The sequence below is a fragment of the Lutra lutra genome, chromosome 1 (genome assembly GCF_902655055.1).
Source record: "Lutra lutra chromosome 1, mLutLut1.2, whole genome shotgun sequence".
Lineage (NCBI taxonomy): Eukaryota > Metazoa > Chordata > Mammalia > Carnivora > Mustelidae > Lutra > Lutra lutra.
Genome location: NC_062278.1, coordinates 220,950,129 through 220,964,954, shown reverse-complemented (window position 1 = coordinate 220,964,954; position 14,826 = coordinate 220,950,129). Strand labels below are relative to the sequence as shown.

The window sequence follows — 14,826 nt, the reverse complement described above, 5'->3', positions numbered from 1 at the left end:
TACGGCCCCTTCGCTCATGCCTCCCCCGGCCCCTTCGCTCATGCCTCCCCCGACCTGCTCGCCGCCTCTGCTGGGGGAGGGAGGGAGCGGTCTGGACGGGGACCAGTGCTGGCCAGTACTGTTGCCGGGACACCGAGGGTAGTCTTTGTCGCTGTCAACAATGGCCCCACAGGCCTTCTAGGCATGAGCCCCTGGGGACCCAGAGGCAGACATGCAGACCCTGCGGCAGGAGGCTGACCGGCCCTATGTCCCCCGGAGGACCCTCGAAACAGATTTCCCAGCACCTCTGTTCAGGTGAGTGCCCCCCACAGCCCCGCGCGCCGCCTCTGAGTCCCAGGTGTCGTGGCATTCGATCTGGCTTCTCGTGAGTGTTTACTCTTCAGTCCAGGCACCTCGGTGCTCTACCCTCGACCTGCCTCACCCCGTCCTGACCTGGCTGCTCCCCGCACCTCCTGCCCCCGCCTGCTCCTGGTACTGCCCTCCCCCCTGCGGCCAGAGCAGGGTGTGCGTGAGCACCGCTGGCCAGGGGTCCGCTGTGGGCACGGGCACAGCCTGGAGCTGACTGGGTCTCTCCAGGAGCCTCCCACAGCAGCTCTCACAGAACCAGGCCGGGCTTTTGTGACCCTAAACCACTGAGATTGACTCTCTCCCGGGTCTGGAAGCCGGAAGCCAGAGATCAAGGGGGTCTGCAGGGCTGGTTCCTTCCGGGGCCTGAGGGAGCAGCTCTGCTGGGCCTCCCAGTTCTAGAGCCTTTCTGGTTGTCCTCGGCACCCCCTGAGGACAGGTCACCTCGATCTCTGCCCCAGCGTCACATGGCCTCCGTGTCCAGGCTCCCCTTCCAAGGACACCAGACCCCACATGAGGGCCACCCCAGCCCGAGGCCCACAGCTTAGCAACAGTGTCTGCTGAGCTCCCCAGGGGGGTGCTTGAGACCAGGAGGGCGTGGATTTGGGGAGCCCTCTCATCCCGGCAGACTGGCTAAGGCACCGTAACGGGGGACTGTGCAGCTGTAGGAAGACTGGGGTGTGCCCCTGGGCCACCCCGCCGCACGTCCGTCCTGCGCAGTGCCCACCCCGGGGTGGGGTGCGGGGGCCAGGGGCACAAGTGCGCTCTCTTAAAGGGCAGGAAGGCTCTGGGTCGTGGACCGAGCAGGCATCGACTGGGGTTTCTTCCAGGTCTAACCTGCTGCTCCCAGAGGCCCACCTCCCACTATCACGTTAGACTGGCGGCCTTTCGTTTCACAAATGCTGTGCACGTCGGGGCTCAGAAGTATTCCCTTTGCTAGGACAGGGGACCCAGGATCGTGGGCACGTGGCAAAGCCAGTGTGTGTCAGGTTCCCAAGACCGATGTTCCAGAACCTTCCACGCTCACCCCACCCTCAGTGAGACGCGTGGGTTTCCAGTTTTCCGTGCTCTCTGGACCACGCAGGGCGCAGGTCCAAAGAGCCTGTGGTCAGCAGCGCCCCCAACCGCCGGGGCAAAGGGCCTGCTGGACCCTCTGCAGGGCACTGGTGCTCCTGGCAGGCCTTCTGGGAGGAACGGCCAGTGAGGTTTCTGCCCGACGAGGTCCCTGGGGCTTGAGCAGCTCTGGGGGTGTCTTTCACTTCTCAGCTTTCCTTTCCGCTTCTGGGGTTTTCCCTGTCATTTTTAACAGTACCACACAGCGACTTGATTTTCAGATTTTATTTCCGAGTTCTCTCCACACCCAGCATGGGGCTCAAACTCTCGACCCGGAGATCGAGTCCCACGCTCCCCCGACTGCACCACCAGGCACTCCCATCTCTGCACCGCAGTCCCGTTCCCTACACTGGTCCTGGCTGCCCCAGGGCCTCTGGACACCCACTGGCCCTGGACAGCTGCTGCCTCCCTGGGGAAGCCGTCCTAGTGCCCTGCCTAGGACAGGTCTGGTAGCAGAGGCCTCCTGCCGTAGGTGCACCCTCCCCCCACCACCCCGTGTCCCTGGGGGGATGGACCAGAAGTGCTGAACAAGGAGAGGGTTTAATGCGGGGCGGGGGGAGGTGTTGGAGGGAAGCAGGCCATAGGACTCAGCGCCCGCACTCCTCTGCCTGCGCCATAGGACTCAGCGCCCGCACTCCTCTGCCTGCCAGGGCCAGGGTGTGCATGCCAGCAGTGCAGGGCAGGGGAGGCCCCCAGGCTCAGCCTCTGCTGCCCTCACCCTCCCAGCGATGACTATCTGTCCTTGGAGGGTCCCCGCTGGACACCGGCCATCAGGCAGGCAGTGCGCTGGAAGTATGCCCCCATGGGATGCGACGCAGCGGGCCAGCCGTGGTACACGGGCCTGACCAACTCTGAGTCTCGGGAAGCCTGGTACACGCTCCCGCGGGCCCTGGACAGCCCGTACCGGGAGGCCTATGCCCGCTGGCATGGCTGTCACAGCCACTGGGAGCGAAGCATGCCCTCGGGTGAGTGCTTGGCCCAGCCTGCGCCCCCTCCCCGGCCCCTCCCAGCCCCAAGGGGAAGGCCAGGGCCACAGATGACCTACCCCGCCCCTTCCCCCAACAGCCTACACCCAGCGCCTCCGGGAGACCGCCTGGTACGACCCTGTCCTCCCTGCCCAGTACAGGGTCCCCAGCACGCGGTGGGGGAGCGTGCTGTGGACAGACAGACCCTTCCGGGGCAAGGAATACGGTGAGGAGCGGAAGCGGTCGGGGGGACCAAGGCCACCTCGGCTGGGGTTCAGAGTGGCCGGGGACAGGAGATGACCTGGGTCCTGGCCCCACAGTGGTCACCAGGCACCAGTACCAGGCGGAGCCGCCATGGCAGGGGTCTGACTACGTGCCGCTCCTGTCGGCACCCCAGCGCCCGCGCTACACCACGCAGAACCACAGGCGGTGGGACCTGGAACCCTACTGCCCCTCCACCAACCAGCGGCCCCCACCCGTCTACACACCCATCCACTGATAAAGTTCATGCTGCCCGACGCCACCCTCTGCAGCCCCCCTCCGTGCAGCCCTCCACCTTCGGGGACCCTGGGGACCTTGGGTGGTCCAGCCACCAGCCAACACCCCGGTGACCCAAACTTGGGCCAGAGGCAGGCAGACTCAGGGCATCTCAGCTGCTCTCTCCCCACTCTGGACTGCGGGCACACAGCTGAGGCCACAGCCCTCACCCACGGGTGGCTCTTTATTCGTGGCCAGCAGTAGCCTGGGCGCAGGGCATGGGACTTGCTCCTCCCCACCCCCGCCGGAGGCTCCTGTCAGGCCCAGTGACCACACCATGGCCGAGGGGACCTGGCGGCCCGTAGGGAACCACAGCCGAGCCCGGGGTGAGGGGTGAGCCAGGCGCGCGCCTGGATCCCAGAGGGCTCACCTCCACGTCTGGGATCCTGACCGTCCTCCCGCCGCAGCCAGGCAAGGGTGGGGGCAGGGATGGGCGGGAGGGACAGCTCGGAGGGAGGGCTGCTCCTGGCCTCCGTGGGGCCTGGAACAGAGTTCGTGTTCACAGGACGGCGACTGAGGCGCGTGCGGCATCAGGGCTGGGCTCCAGGGTCCCCTGCAGAACAAGGGGTGGGGGTACAGTCAGTGCGGGGGGCTGCTGTGGGCCCACCCTCCAGCCCCTGGTCCATGGGGGTGGGGCGCAGCTCGGACTCACAGCTCCGCAGGCGGATGGGCCAGAGGAAGAGACTGCACAGACAGAGGGTGGCAGCCACGCCTACGCCTCCGGTGGCCACCACCATCACCCAGCGGTAGAAGCCCATGCAGGCCCTGCAGCAGATCTCCAAGCTGTGGGGCGGGGGAGGGGAGAAGCAGGGGCTTTGCCCTCTGTCAGGACCCTCCAGCATGGACCTCCTGCTCAGCTACTCGGCCACCAGAACCAGGGGTGTCACCCTCTACCCCCCACCCACATCTGTCCCATCCTCTCCCATTCTCTGTCTCATGCGGGTCTGGCCCCGTCACCACCACCTGCCTGGACTACCACTGTCCCGAGGCCCCCGAGGCCCTGCACACCTGCCCCATCCCCTCCCTGCTCCAACTGCACGGGCCTTCCCCCACACGCTTTCCTCTGACACCGAGCCCAGTCCTGCCACAGGACCTTTGTAGGGGTGGTTCCTTCCCATTTGATTGGAACTCCCTGACAGGTCTCAGGTCCAATGTCACCTCCTCAAGGAAGCTCTCCCTGACCTCTTGCCCCAGACAGGTCTCCGTAAGTGGTGTTTCCTACACCGCCCCCCGCCACTGGCTTGGGTCACGGTTCTGTGCTTAGGAAAGTAGCTGGTGTTGCCCCCAGGCCCCTGAGGACAGAGGAGCAGATGGGCTTTTGTTCCCAGATCCCAGGCTTCTATGGGTCTCCACTCAATGGTCTAGAACCATCTGGGTCTAGAACTAGGTTCTGAGGGTCTGAGCAGATTACGGCTTTGCCCGGCCCTGCCCACACCCATTGCCCCGGTACATCCAGCGCCGCGTCCCCGGCGTACAACAGCTGGTGGGTTGCCCAAGGTCAGGAACAAGTGGGGCCCCAGTGTGCGAGCCCCGCCCACATGCTGTCCTCTGTCCAGGCCGAACCCCCAGACCCGGGGCAGGGCCTGGCCAGTGCGCACCCCCCGCATGCTCCCCTGTGAATAAACGAGCGGCACTCACGAGCAGGGGTACAGGCTCTGGATGGCCATGACTGCCAGCCCGTTGGCCACTTTATCCGAGAAGCTCATGGCCCCGTACACGAAGGCTCCACTGTGCTGGGGTACAAGAGCGGGGGCTCAGCACCCGCGGCCCGGACCCCAGCCCCCGCCCCACCCCGCCGCTCCGCCTTACCGTGTGGGGGCCAATGAGGTCGGCTGTCATGGCCAGCGAGGTGACGAGGATGGTGGCGCAGCCCACGCCCAGCAGCACTGCCGCTGCGTACACGGCCACGCCCAGCCTGTCTGCCAGCGCCACCCAGGCGGCGAAGGCCAGGATCGCCAGGAGCCCCGCAAAGTAGGTCAGCTGCGGGGGAAGCGGGGCCGGCGTCAGAGCCGCCGGTCCGTGTGCTCCTCGGCCGGCCGCCGCGGGGAGGGTGTCCGGCTGGACCGTCCCGCGGTGCCCTCGCTCAGGCCCCGGGGGACCCGGAGGCCATGGCACTAACGCCAGGCACCACTGAGCCGTTAAAATCAAACACGGTGACGGACGGCGCTCCACTGCCCCGGGCAGCACCGAGTCCGAGAGTACCGCAGCCCCGAGCCACGCGGGAGCCAGATGTGGGGCGGCCCCGGGCCGGAGCCCGCGCTTCTGGGGCCCCTACTCCCGCCCGACCCGGCCACTCACGTTCCTCCCGATGCTCCTGTTGACCGGCTTCATGAGGAAGGAGGAGCAGAAACCGCTGATGTACATCAGCAGCGGGATGGTGGCGATGAACTTCTGCGGGGGCAGAGCAGCGTGGGCTCAGCGGGCTCGGGGGACTCGGTGGGGCATGGGGTGCGGTGGACCGGGGCCCGCCCCCCAGCTCACCTTGGGCAGGTTGAGGGAGTAGGTGAGGTACATGGCTATGTAGGTCTGGGACAGGTTCACGATGAGCCTCGTGCTCATGTACAGCAGGCCCACCTGCGGCAGGCAAGCCAAGGGCGTGGGTCAGTGGGGATCGGGGGCCCACGGGAGCCCTGCAGCGGCACCTGACCCCCTCGCGGTGACCGCCTGGCCAGCGGGCGGGGCAGACCGTGGCAACCGGAGGACGGCAAAGGGACTGTCTGCCCCCGTGTCCGCCATCCCCCTCCCCAGCCAGCCGAACACCTGGTAGAAGGCCGGCTCCCGGAGCCAGTGTTTCCAGAGCAGCAGGGGCCGGGCGGTCGCGGGGGCCAGCAGCGGGCTGTGCTCGTCCGGCTGCTCCGCCGGGGGCCGGCGCCCCTCCCGGGTCCCCAGGTGGAACAGAAGCGAGAAGACAGCTCCGACTCCTATCACCAACAGGGAGAGGTTCTGGAGGCCAGGCGGGAGAGGGGTCAGCGGCAGTGCTCTCAGCCCAAGCCCCCGGGGTTAGGGCCACGGGGGTGTCTGGCCTGGGCCCCGCTCACCTGGAACACCTGCACGTCTTGGACCCCCAGCTGGTCAGTGACATCGCGGGCCATCTCTGTGCTCGGGGAGCCCTGCAGGTGCAGCAGGAGCCAGGCGGCCCCGTACACGGCGATGTTGGCCACCACGGTGAAGGCGTACCTGGCGGGGGCAGGGGAGGCTTTGGCACGGGACCCGGGGCATCTCTGGCTGGCGGAGCATTCAGCCCCCAAATACGGGGTGGCCCCAGCACATTATCTGATGACTGACACCGGCCCCACAACTCCACCCGGACAGCCCAGCCACCCAGGCCAGGGTCACAGAGACTCCAGGAAGACCGGAGACACTCGGAAGCCAGGATTTGGGATTCCTGGTTCCCGGACCCTGGGCCTCGACAGGGCTGGGGCTCTGTGGTCTAGAAGCGTCTGAGGCTACTGCTGCTTGCCGCCCCAGAGCAGTGTCCCTCCAGGGGCTGGGGGGGTGGGGGCAGAGCCTCTGGATCACATGCCAGGACTCAGTTTCCCTTTCTGAAAGTGAGCACAAGACCCCAGAGATAAGTGAAGAGGCTACAAGACTGGTGGGAAAGTGCACCCCGGAGCCTGGTCTCGGCACCACCCGCCCCGCCAGCTGGGGCCCGAGGGGTATCACTGGCCCCACTGGGCTGCGCCTGTGCCGTAATGCAGAACCTAGAGGCAGAGCTGGGAGGACGCCAGGCTGGGCAGCACTGGGGCCCAGCGGGCCACAGTGGGGGCAGCAAGGCCCCCGTGAAGATGCCACCATGACCAGAGCCGCAGAGGAGCGCACATGTAGCAGGCACCCGCCGCCACCCCAGGGCCCAGCCCCTCCTGGAGCTCCAGCCCTCGTCTGTGCGGGCCCTTCCTCCCAGAACTCGACCCACTCTTCCCTTTCCCTACCGCACACCGTCCCGCAGGGGGACACTCTGCTCAAGCCCACGAGGGGCCTGTGACGATTGCCAGGAGGATTAAAGAAGGTAATCCACGTGAAGGGCCCAGAAATGCGCCTGTACACAGCAAGCACTCCATAAATGCTCCTAGGTTCTCTCCAGGAGAACTTCCTATCTGTGCCGCAAGCAAGTCAACGGGCCAAACGTCTCCACGCCAGGCATGCCCGTCTCCACGCCAGGCATGCCGAATTCTATGATGACCCTGGTCCCACCCAGTCCAACCCCTCCCCCACGGGAGGGGACCTGTGAATAAAGGTAAAGGGATTCTACAGCTCACATTAAAGGAATTGGTCCTGGGTGAGCCAGACCTCATCAGGAGATCCTTAGGAAAACCTAAGCCTCCGCTGAGACCCCAGCCCTAACGGGTGCCCTGATGGGAGCCTCCAGACAGACCAGGGAGCATCAGACTCTAGGTTTCTGCTCTGGTCATGACCTCAGGGTCACAAGATCGAGCCCCGTGTCGGGCTCCGCGCTTAGTGGGGAGTCCAAGATTCTCTGCCCCTCCCCCCACCCTCTAATAAATCTTGGAAAAAAGAAAATACAGCTGATCCGAGCCAGACCCCTAACCCACAGAAACCACGAGCCGCACAGGCACGCCGTCTAATGCCGCCAGCTTGGGGCCGTGCATTACCACGGCAACAGCTGATTAACACACCACCAGGCAGGCCCGGGAGCTGGGGCGAAGCTGGGGTGCACCATCCTGGGGCCGCGCGGCTGAGCCCAAGGGCGGAAGGGCTCCCGCTTCAGGCCGTACCTGAGGGCCGTGAGCTCCACCTTCTCGTGGTCACTGGTGGCGAGCTCCGGGATGAGGCTGAGGTGGGCGATCTGCGTGGCCGCCCAGCCGAACTGGAAGACCACCACGAAGGGCCCGTAGTAGAGGAGGGCGGCCCACTCCGGCGTGGCGGCCCCGCAGCCCAGGCACGGGCTGAAGATGAAGGGGAAGGACAGCAGGACACAGACGGTGCCTGTGGGTGAGCGAAGTGGGGAGGTCACATTCCAGGGCCTCACCAGGGGGGACCCTCCCACGGTCACACAGTGGGGGTGAGAGGCCACGGTTCCCCTGACAAATGAGGAAACCGAGGCAGAGAGGCCTGGGGTGGCCCCGAGGTCATGCAGCCCAAGAGGACAGCGGGGCCCCCAGTGTCTGACGTGGAAACTGAGGCACACCGCGGGCCGTCGTGTTCCCGAGGTCACGTGCTGCAAGTACAAGGCAGGGCCAGGACCTACGAAAGGACAAGAACGGGGCTTCCCCCTGCCAGCATCAGCGTCCCCAGGGTGCTGCCTTGGTGACAGGTGGGGAAATGGGAGCACAGAGCACCTGTGGGGTCCCCTGGAGCGCTGCCCTCCAGAAATACCAGGGACGCCACAAACCCCACAAACGCCGTTTATACGCGCACCTTCCCTTCCCACCTCCCGCCCGGACCTCCGCCTGCCCCCCATCTCCTGCCAAGCGTCCCACCGCATTCCAGGCAGTCAGGAGGCCAGGTGACGCTGGGTCAGGCTACGGTGGACCCTGCCCTCCCTGAGCCCCAGTGTCTACCAGCTCATAGGGGGGCGCGTCTCTTCCTGGAAAAACCCGATACCTCAGAAGAAGCCCGAGTCTGTGGGGGCGGCCAACCTGCCCCTCCACCCCCACCCCCGCTCCAGCCACACAGGTTCAGTCCTGCCCCAGGGCCTTTGCACCAGCTGTGTGTCCTCTGCTCTCCTCACATCCTTTCATGCCTCAGGACCCGACCTAAATGCCACCCCCTCAGAAAAGCTCTCCCTGACCACCGCAGTTCCTAGCAGTCCCCTCCCTGTGCTGACACAATCTGGACATGGCTTTCTTCTCACATGCCTTAGCATACACAGGGACTCTCTTGTCTCCACTTGTTTCCTGCCTGCCTCCCCCACCAGACGGGCGCTGGGAGGGTGGTCAGTAAGTCTCCTGAGGTGACTTCTGGGGCCCTGGCCACCAGCACAGAGCCTGGCGCATATCTTTTGGACAAGTGAATGATTATACTAGTGTCCACTTACAGGCCCAAGAGGTGGGTGTTACTATTCTCCCCACTTTCCAGATGAGGACACAGGTTCAGTGTGTGAACCCCTGGGCCCTGAGCCATGCTGCTTCCCTCTGCCAGGCCAGGCCCAGCTCAGCACCCTCTCCCCCCATTCCCTGCTGGGCCTGGCAGCTGACCTTCCCTCCTCCCTCCAGGCTCTGGACCTCATGCCCCAGACCTTAGGGCCACCTCCATAGCCCTGGGATGGAGAAATGAAAGCAAAAGCACCCTTCCTTGCTATTTTCCTGGAACTGGAGCCTGGGAGGGGCGTCCTGATCTCATGTCTGGACGCCCCAAGGGCTGCCTCGGGGCCAGGCACAAACTATGTAGACTCTGATCAGAAGAATGTGCTGCTCTGGCCAGAATCCACCCCGAAGCTGGCCAGGCCAGGTTAACCATTGCCTGGCCAGGGGGCCTCGGGCAAGCGACTGTGCCTCCCTGGGCCGCAGTTCCCAGAAAGTATGGACGTTGAAAATACCCGCCTCCCAAAGTTAGCATGAGAACCAAGGGTTAACGTAGAAAAGCGGGAACTCCTATGGCTCTCGGCCACTTCCTGCCTCTGCAGCTTCAAAGCTGGGCTAAGTCACACTTACACAGCTGTTTCAACAGGCTGGCATGCCCCACCCCCCCACACACACACTCCTACTCATCCTTCAAAACCCCAAAGCTAATGTCCTCTTCCTCAGACCTCCACTTCTCCTTTGTGAAAGCCACTCCAGCCACATGCCCCAGCCCGGATCCCACAGGAAAATCCATGTGTGGCTCTAAGGGTCCTCTCTGGGCTAGAGCAGGGGAGCCCAGAGGGTCTGCTAAGGGGAAAAGTGAACCCATAGACTTGGGAGCAAAAGAAATATATGGGCCCCGTTTCCAAGGTGACTTTCACTCAAGCCACCTCATCAGGCCAAGAGGGGCTGCCCCAGCTTCCTCTCTCCACAGATCCTCCCAGAGCTCCCCACATGCTCCCCCCGAGGTGGAGACAGGGTGCAGTGGAGGTCTTGGAGGCTGGTAGGGGCCCCTTTCCCCCAGGCCTATTTTACATAAACACGAAGCCTTCAGTTCTTTATTTACAAGGGTGCCTAACCCCTGCCTCTGCGGGCAGACTCGGATTCTCCCTGCGGGGTCAGGCAGACCCTCCCACGGATGAGAGGGGCACACCATCAGGCCTGGGGGCACGTGCAGTGTCCGCTGCCCAGCTCCCCTCCCACAGCTGGCTCCATCCCCTCAGGGGCGGTCAGTCTCCCCTGCCCAGCCCAGAGAAAAGACTGCCCGGCTCTGTGACCTATCAGGTTGTGGAGCTATCTTGTGTGTCTGTCCGTCAGTTTATCTATTATGAGCAAAAGTGCCCTGAAGACTGGGCCCAGCTCTGCAAGTGATCCCTGCGTCAGCCCAAAGGGGGGCAGCTTTCACATCTGTTTTTCCAGAGGAGGTGATCGCCAGGCTGTCTCCCCCTGCTTCCCTCCCTGGCGGCTACAGTCTCAAGGGACCCGGTGCTGGAGAAACCTGACATCCGGCCATGTGGAAGTCCACCGCACCTTTGCAAAAACGCACCCCCCCAGAGCCCAGGGCGGATCACTGCCTCCCCAGTCTCTGCCCCCATCAGTCAGCTCCTCCGACCTTCTAGAAAGCTGCTACCCAAAATTCACAGGACTGGGCAAGATTCCTAGGCCTGCCTCCCGAAATGCCCAGCTGGCCCCGGACGCCAGGATGCGGCAGGCACTCCTGCCAGCAAGAGAATGGCAGAGAAAGTGGCTGGGGCTCATCTCATGGCCCAGGATCCGTGGCAGCAGAGAAGGGGCGCTGGGAGGCAGGCCTTATCAAGGGTGCACACTGGGCAGGACACCCTGGCTCCCGGGGCACCTGCCTCCTCCCCTCAGCAGCGGAGGTGTTCTGACGGCCCCCCTAGAACACGGGTTGACCCTGTTAGCTTCGCAGATCCCACCCCTCAGCCAGACACACGGAGACCCCTGCCTCTTGCGTCTTACCTGGCCCCCAAGCCTGGGTTCCCTAGCGCAGCACCCCTAAACCACCCAAGCACCAGGTTGCCTGGGATGGAGCCGAGGGTGGGCAGGAGTGCACTGGAGACATGGACAGACTGAGGGAGGGGGCTCCAAGCAGCCTGCCCCTCACTCAGAGCTGTCCTGGGTGGTCACCCAGACAGACATATGGAAAAGCCCAGCCGGACCAGGCCAACTGACAGCGGGGGCACCAGCAGTCAAACCCAGTCCAGAGAGGGCTCGGGATGTCCATGGGAGTCAGACAGAAAAACAAAGGGAAGTGCCACTGGAAGGTCACATGAGTGGTCAGGTGGCAGACAGAAGGAGTACAGAGCCTTTAAGCAGACAGATGGAGGAGGTCAAGGATGGGGCAATAGAAAGGTACAGAGGAGCCGGACAGAGAGGTTCAGGCAGTAGGGCTGTCAGGCAGTCAGAGGGGGTAGGCTCAAGCCAGGGGCAGGCAGTCAGAGTGGGGAGGTTCAGGCCCCAGGGCAGGCAGACAAAAGGGGAACGGGAAGGCCCCCGGGGGGGCAGGCAGTCGGAGAGGGGAGGCTCAAGCCAGGGGTCAGGCAGTTGGAGGTAGGAGGCTCGGCCACGACTTACCGACGAGGTGCCAGGCCTTTCGGGGGCCGCAGCGGACGCAGCGGCCGGCGGCGCGGTCGGCCTCGTAGCCCACGAGGGGCGTGCACAACCCGTCGGCCACCTGGCCGAGCAGCAGCAGCAGGCCCGCGCCGCGCGAGCTGTAGGCGCGCACCGAGTGCAGGTAGAGCAGCAGGTAGGTGAACCACATGGACGCGCACAGGTCGTTGAGGAAGTGGCCCACGGCGTAGCTCAGCCGCGCGGCCAGCGACAGGGACTGCGGCGGCGCCCCTGCTGCGGCCGCCGGGGGCCCCGGGCCCATGGCCGCGCTCCGCACCCAGGCCGGGCGGTCTGGCGCGCGACAGACGGACCCCGGCGCGCGAGCCGACCGCGCCCGCCTGTCCCCGCGCCACCACCCAAGCCCGCCCTGCCGAGCGTGCCTGCGGCCGCGGGGCCGCGAACCCAGACTAAGGCCCGGGCGGAGAGAGGCGGGGAATGCTGGCGGCCGCCTCCACCAATCGGGGCCGCGCGCCGGGGCCCGAGAGCCAATAATCAGGCTTGGGGGCGTGGCCTCGGGGGCCGAGCCGGCCCTCACTCCCCGCGCCAGCGGGATGAGACGGTCCTAGCGCCCGAAGGCTCCCGTTGGCGTTAGCGGGACTCTCACGAGCTGGGGGGCGACGCAAGGGCGCCTACACCCAGACTTCTGCCTTCGGGCCCGCGTCACCCCGGCCGGCCTGCAGCTTTATGGGGCCTACTGTGTCGACGGGGGAGGACGAGGTGGGCTGGGGGCTTGCGGGGTGGGCTGGGGGCGTGGGGGATGGGGGAGAATTCCGAGCCCGAGCTGCCACTCCTCGGGGTCCGGTACCTTCCCGGCCCGGAGAGACCCAATCGGACGAGGAGAGGACGCATTAGTTCTAATTAATTAGTTATTAAGGATAATAATGGGGGTAATCATAATAACACCAGCTGGGATTTAATGATCGCTGACTGTGCCAAACGCCCCACGTGGGTTTGCTCACCCAAGCCGGGAGGGACGCTGAGCGAGTGTCTCCCATTTCACAGGCGACCAACGGGCCCGGAGAGCGGGCAGGGCGCGCTCGGGGGCGCAGTCAGTCAGGTGCATGCGACACCACCCGAGGCCTGTGCTCAGAACCCCTCCCCACTCTCCTCCAACGGTCCTCCCACCACCGGATCACCACACCAGCGGTTTCAAGTTCCTCCTAGCCCTGCGTGCAGTCGTCCCCCCATCCCTGGGCACCTCCTCCACCAGCGGTTAAACACCTGCACTCCCGAGCCGGAAGCTTGGGGTCTAGATCCAGCCCCACTCCCTCCTAGCTGGTCCAGCTCCCACAAGTCCTTTAACTGGGTGGGGTCTCAGTCTTCCCAGATCTAGAATGGGTATAATGTGCACTACTACAAGTCATACGGGGCGCCTGGGAGCTGGGCCCATAGAGGGTGCGACTCTTGATCTCAGGGTCCTGAGTTCCAGCCCAACATTGGGTGAGAGATTCCTTTAAAAATAATTTTTTTTTTTTTAAAGTGACAGGGGCGCCTGGGTGGCTCAGTGGGTTAGAGCCTCTGCCTTCGGCTCAGGTCATGATCTCAGGGTCCTGGGATCGAGCCCACCATCAGGCTCTCTGCTCCGTGGGGAGCCTGCTTCCCCCTCTCTCTCTGCCTGCCTCTCTGCCTGCTTGTGATCTCTCTCTCTCTGTCCAATAATTTTTTTATTTTTTTAAATGTTTAATTTTTTTAATTTTTTTTGATGTTATTTGAATTTTATTGGTTTTGTAAGTTTATTTGTATTTTATTCATAAATTTTTGATTTATAGTTGTTTATTTTTTTTATAATTTTTTTATTTTTTTCAGCATAACAGTATTCATTATTTTTGCACCACACCCAGTGCTCCATGCAATCCGTGCCCTCTACAATACCCACCACCTGGTGCCCCCAACCTCCCACCCCCCACCCCTTCAAAATTCTCAGATCGTTTTTCAGAGTCCATAGTCTCTCATGGTTCACCTCCCCTTCCAATTTCCCTCAACTCCCTTCTCCTCTCCATCTCCCTAATTTTTTTAATTTTTAAAAAAATAAAATAAAAACCTGATATAATTGTTAGCTTTTTTTTTTGTAATTGTTATCTCTTAATACTCTCAGCCAGAAAGTTTTCTCATTACCCCCTCCTCCCGTGTCAGTCATACAGTACTCTGGGCTGCCCCCCATCAAAACCTTGATATCTGCTCTTCCCCCCCCAACCCTAGCTGTGACCCTGCCCCCACCCCGAACTATGATCCCGGTGAAGGCAGGGGCTGATCAGTTACACACACAGGAGCGCAAGCGGGAACTGGGAAGCAGGAACCCGCTAAAGAAGCAGAGGTTCAAACAGCCCAGCAGGGCCCCAGCCCAGACGCCCACATGGATGCAGACCACCCACCCCAAAGCCCACTTTTTTAATGAAAAGGAGCCTGAAAAATAGGTGTGGGCGGGGTCATGATAACCTTGCTGGGGAGCGGGGAGATAAGGGGTCACTGCGCGGGAGGAGACAAGGAGAGACAGGACTCTCAATTCTTCCTCCCTGCGGGGCGTGCCCCCCCCTGTCTCTGGGGCAGAGTAAGTGACGTAAAGAAATTCTCGCCTCGGCTCTACACGCCGTTTAAAAATACTTGCCTACGTTTCTTTTCTTTCTTTTTTTTTTAAAGATTTTATTTATTTATTTGACAGAGAGAGATCACAAGTAGGCAGAGAGGCAGGCAGAGAGAGAGGAGGGAAGCAGGCTCCCCGCTGAGCAGAGAGCCCGATGCGGGACTCGATCCCAGGACCCTGAGATCACGACCTGAGCCGAAGGCAGCGGCTTAACCCACTGAGCCACCCAGGCGCCCCTTGCCTACGTGTCTTTAACATTTTTCTAAAGTTCTTACGTATTGATTTCAGTCCTCTCTGCCCCGAGGTGGGGCTCGAACTTGCGACCCTGAGATCAAGAGTCACACAGTCACACGCTGCGCATCGGAGCCAGCCGGGCACCCCTCACCTAAGCTTTGAGTTCCCATTTCTCTTCTCCTTTCAGGCCGCATCCCTGGGGGATCTCACACAGCTTCTTGCCCATTTTGCAGAGAAAACAGGCTCTTACAGAAGTCCCTTGCCAGAGGGCACACGGCGAACAAGAGGCAGATTCAGGATCGAAACTGCGCTCCCCGCGTGATCCGCAGCATCTCTGAGTTCTTTATTCTAGGGCAGGGGAGGGCCCACCTGAGGAGGAAAGGTGCCCCGTGTTTACTCT

At 63.0% G+C, this 14,826-nt stretch overlaps 2 protein-coding genes across 2 annotated transcripts; one reads left to right on the top strand and one right to left on the bottom strand.

The window, feature by feature from the left end:
• Window positions 1–55: 55 nt before the first annotated feature.
• On the top strand, window positions 56–2,941 carry TEKTIP1 (tektin bundle interacting protein 1). The gene is made up of 4 exons (XM_047706483.1): window positions 56–294; window positions 2,185–2,423; window positions 2,524–2,649; window positions 2,744–2,941. Exons 1-4 carry the CDS (start codon window positions 212–214, stop codon window positions 2,920–2,922), a joined length of 627 nt encoding a protein of 208 aa, XP_047562439.1. The 5' UTR covers window positions 56–211; the 3' UTR covers window positions 2,923–2,941.
• A 164-nt stretch (window positions 2,942–3,105) lies between these two features.
• Window positions 3,106–12,013, bottom strand: MFSD12 (major facilitator superfamily domain containing 12). The gene is made up of 10 exons (XM_047706445.1): window positions 11,576–12,013; window positions 7,694–7,904; window positions 5,999–6,137; window positions 5,721–5,903; window positions 5,442–5,534; window positions 5,259–5,351; window positions 4,770–4,940; window positions 4,599–4,693; window positions 3,613–3,743; window positions 3,106–3,513 (listed from the first exon to the last, which is right to left on the bottom strand). Exons 1-10 carry the CDS (start codon window positions 11,871–11,873, stop codon window positions 3,491–3,493), a joined length of 1,437 nt encoding a protein of 478 aa, XP_047562401.1. The 5' UTR covers window positions 11,874–12,013; the 3' UTR covers window positions 3,106–3,490.
• Between the last annotated feature and the right edge of the window lie 2,813 nt (window positions 12,014–14,826).

Coding starts and splice junctions, on each gene's coding strand:
- TEKTIP1 (XM_047706483.1), top strand. CDS start 212: ATGCAGACCCTGCGGCAGGAGGCTGACCGGCCCTATGTCCCCCGGAGG. Junction 2,424..2,523: donor GGAGCGAAGCATGCCCTCGG/GTGAGTGCTTGG, acceptor TTCCCCCAACAG/CCTACACCCAGCGCCTCCGG. Junction 2,650..2,743: donor CTTCCGGGGCAAGGAATACG/GTGAGGAGCGGA, acceptor CTGGCCCCACAG/TGGTCACCAGGCACCAGTAC.
- MFSD12 (XM_047706445.1), bottom strand. CDS start 11,873: ATGGGCCCGGGGCCCCCGGCGGCCGCAGCAGGGGCGCCGCCGCAGTCC. Junction 7,905..11,575: donor AAAGGCCTGGCACCTCGTCG/GTAAGTCGTGGC, acceptor GCTCACCCACAG/GCACCGTCTGTGTCCTGCTG. Junction 4,941..5,258: donor ACAGGAGCATCGGGAGGAAC/GTGAGTGGCCGG, acceptor CTTCCCCCGCAG/CTGACCTACTTTGCGGGGCT.